The sequence below is a fragment of the Suricata suricatta genome, chromosome 16 (assembly GCF_006229205.1).
Source record: "Suricata suricatta isolate VVHF042 chromosome 16, meerkat_22Aug2017_6uvM2_HiC, whole genome shotgun sequence".
Taxonomy (NCBI): Eukaryota; Metazoa; Chordata; class Mammalia; order Carnivora; family Herpestidae; genus Suricata; species Suricata suricatta.
Genome location: NC_043715.1, coordinates 3855780 through 3858974, shown reverse-complemented (window position 1 = coordinate 3858974; position 3195 = coordinate 3855780). Strand labels below are relative to the sequence as shown.

At 59.4% G+C, this 3195-nt stretch overlaps 1 protein-coding gene across 1 annotated transcript in view; it reads left to right on the top strand.

Moving 5' to 3' along the window:
* The window catches only part of ATP2C2 (ATPase secretory pathway Ca2+ transporting 2), a 62541-nt gene extending 60997 nt beyond the window's left edge, over positions 1–1544 (top strand). Inside the window, exons 26-28 of the mRNA XM_029926139.1 lie at positions 63–161; positions 273–414; positions 1179–1544. Coding sequence (XP_029781999.1) covers positions 63–161; positions 273–414; positions 1179–1297 — 360 coding nt within the window. The 3' untranslated portion in view covers positions 1298–1544. The remainder of the gene's footprint in view (positions 1–62; positions 162–272; positions 415–1178) is intronic.
* Positions 1545–3195: the final 1651 nt, after the last annotated feature.

Here is a 3195-nt window from a genome sequence, read left to right as displayed (position 1 = left end):
GGCGGTCTAGGCCCCCTGGAGCCCCCGACCCCCACCCCCCACCCCGTGCCTCTGTGTTCCAGATCCCTGCCGACAAGGCGAGCACCCCTCGCACCACCACCATGACCTTCACCTGCTTCGTGTTCTTCGACCTCTTCAACGCCCTGACCTGCCGCTCGCAGGTGAGCCCCGGCTGCCTGCTGCTCCCTTCCCCGTAGGACTCGGGGCCAGAGGCTGTGGCCGCGGCCCGAGCAGGCGTCCTGCCTGCCCACACCTGCCCTTCTCCTGCACAGACCAAGCTCATCTTTGAGATCGGCTTCCTGCGGAACCCCATGTTCCTGTACTCGGTGCTGGGCTCCCTCCTGGGGCAGCTGGCCGTGATCTACGTCCCGCCCCTGCAGAAGATCTTCCAGACGGAGAACCTGGGTGCCCTCGGTGAGTGGGGGGGACGTGAGGACGCCCGCGCGCCGGTGTGAAGTCCCGATGTGTGCCCGGCCGGACGCACTAACGGGAGGGCGATGGGGGCATGGAGCACACAGGAACCGGAGGACGAGGCCCCTCCACCAGGAGGGCCACCGAGAGCCTCCCGGCCTCCCCCCTCAACCTCCGTGTCCCAGGGCTGGAGGCTCCGAACCCCCACTGCACCTACAGCCCGGCCCCGGGGGCTCATGGGTCTTGGTCACCCACTGACCTCCAGACACAGAGCAGCTGCCCAGCAGCTCTTGCCAAAAACATGACCTAATGACTGGCTGTCCGGGGCCCCGAGTGCGCCTGCCCGGTGTGGAGTCCTGGGGCGCCCTGGCCGCCTTTGCCGGAAGCTGAGATGACAGCACGAGGTGGGGGGGGGGGCGGGAGGTGCAGGGAAGCAGGGCACCCGCGCAGCGGCAGAGGCCGCCAGGGAGGCCCTCCTACGTCCACAGGGCATGACACCGTCGGGTCGGAGGTGGTGGGCAGAGCGCTTGGAGCCCCGAGGCAGGGGTGGGGGTCCTGTTACAGCTGGGGGGTGGTCGCACAGCCCCACCCCTGCGCCACCTGGTAAGACAGGGTGGTCCCCTGGAGCTGCGGGGACACACGCGCCTCCGCTCCCGGGTCCTCGCCCCTCACCTCTGCGTTCTCTGTGGCTAAAGACAAGATGTAGGGCAGGGGGAAGAGGGGACACCCTGTGCTCTGACCCCCACTTTCTTTTCACCATTTTGCAGATTTGTTGCTTTTAACGGGACTGGCTTCCTCCGTGTTCATTGTGTCCGAGCTCCTCAAACTCTGCGAGAAGTTCTGTTCCGGGACCGACAAAGCCCAGCTTCGCCAGGAAGATGCATAGCAGCCCCGCCTGCGTAAAATCCCCAAATCAGCTCTGTTTTTATGTGACGCTGGCCCCCCCCCAGCTCCCCTTCCGAGGGATGCTTTTAGGACACTGTGCGGGTAGGTCCCTCGCTTGATCCGCCTCTGGGGAAACCGGCAGGAGGCCGGGGCGTCCGTCCCCACATCTCCCGCTGGACTCTGGGGCGGGCAGGGACCACACAGAACCACCTCGCTATTTATTAAATCACAGTGATTTTTATTAACTACGACTGACTACATTTTGTGCCCTGGCACGAGGGAGATCAGGGGTCCGGCTGCGGGGCCAGCGCCTCTGCTTGCTCTGAGGCCCCACGGCCTCCCCTTCTCTGCGCCGTCTGGATAAGGGCTCTGCCAGCGTGTGGTGTTTGTCCTGCGGGGGGGGCGGGGGGGGGGACCCTCACAGCCTTTCGTCCACGACCCACGTCTGGGGTGTGGAACAGCCACGCCCCTGGTGGCCTCAGTAAAGGCCTCGTCTCTTAACAGTAAATGGCCTTTCCCTCGGGACCCAGGACACTTCCCAGCCCCCTGAGCGTGAGCCCAGGGCCGTCCTTACAACAGGCCTGCCCTTCAGCCTGATGGCGGCAGAGCCCAGAGGTCGGCGGCCAGGCAGAACCAGCCGTGGAGCTCCCCCCAACCTACCCCCGTTATCAGCCTTTTCCAGAGACACCCAACCAACAGACAGGCGGACAGAGACTTGTTTTAAGAAACTGACTCACGCAACTGTCAGGCAACGCACCGTCGTCAAAGTCTACCGCCGTACACGCTCCTCATGCCTGGAGAACGGATCACGGGGACGTCTAAACGCGTGGGTGACCAGCCGGGCACAGAAGTAGCCCTCACACCAGCCCCAGCGGCGGTGAGACCGGCAGCCTGGGCCAGACCGGGGCGAGCAGCTCCCAGGCAGAGCTCCCATCCGCTGGGAGTAGGATTTACAGCCTGGGATCACTACCGTCCTCTGCGGCCCCACGAGTGACGTTCACAGGTGCCGGGCCAGCAGAAATGTGACCCAGAGGGCTGCCTGGAGGCGGCGGCCATTCAGGCAGGGATGGTACCCGCCCAGCAGCTGCTGACCCTTGATCACCCCTCAGAGGGACAGGCCGAACCCCGCCCTGCACACGGGATGCTTCCAAGCAACGAGCTTCCCCTTAAAAAATAATCAAGAACCACCACAGCTGACTGATACTTACATTCCAACATCACAAAGTCCCCTTGAACCCTATTTATACCACATACAATAGCCCAAGGTCAATTGTGAATTAAGTGATAAAATATCAACGCATCTAGAACTAAAGACACAACACTAACTGTAGAGTATCATCAATAAGTCCGACTACACACACGTGTAATCTTTTTATCAAAATACAGAAGACTTAGCTGGACTTCGCTGGTGAAACACTCACCCATCAGCGGCAGGAGGACAGTCACCAAAATAAAAAGATGAAAGAGCAGAGATCAGTGATGTCAAAGACACAGGTAAAAATCAAAAGCTAGTTCTTTGAAAATGCCAATAAAATTGCCAGTCCCGCTAAAGGTTTAGGCAAGGGAAAGAGACTAAATGACCAGGATTAGGGTCAGAGGTGGTCTCTCACTACAGTCCCCAGCAGATACTGGACAATAAGGGAAGACTGAGAACTTTATGCACATAAATTCACAAGTTAAAGGAAATGAACCAATTCCTTGAACACAAGCTACTAAAACTCACTGAAAATGCAGTAATCCGAGTAATCCTAGAATTTGGAAGGACAGGGAGGTAGTAAAAACCGACCCCCCAGAAAGAAACCTTGTGACTTTTGACACCAATCCAGAAGCAAGTTAATGAAGAAAAGAGAGTCATTCATCTCACTGTATTGGGACAGACAGACATCTGCCACCCTTCCC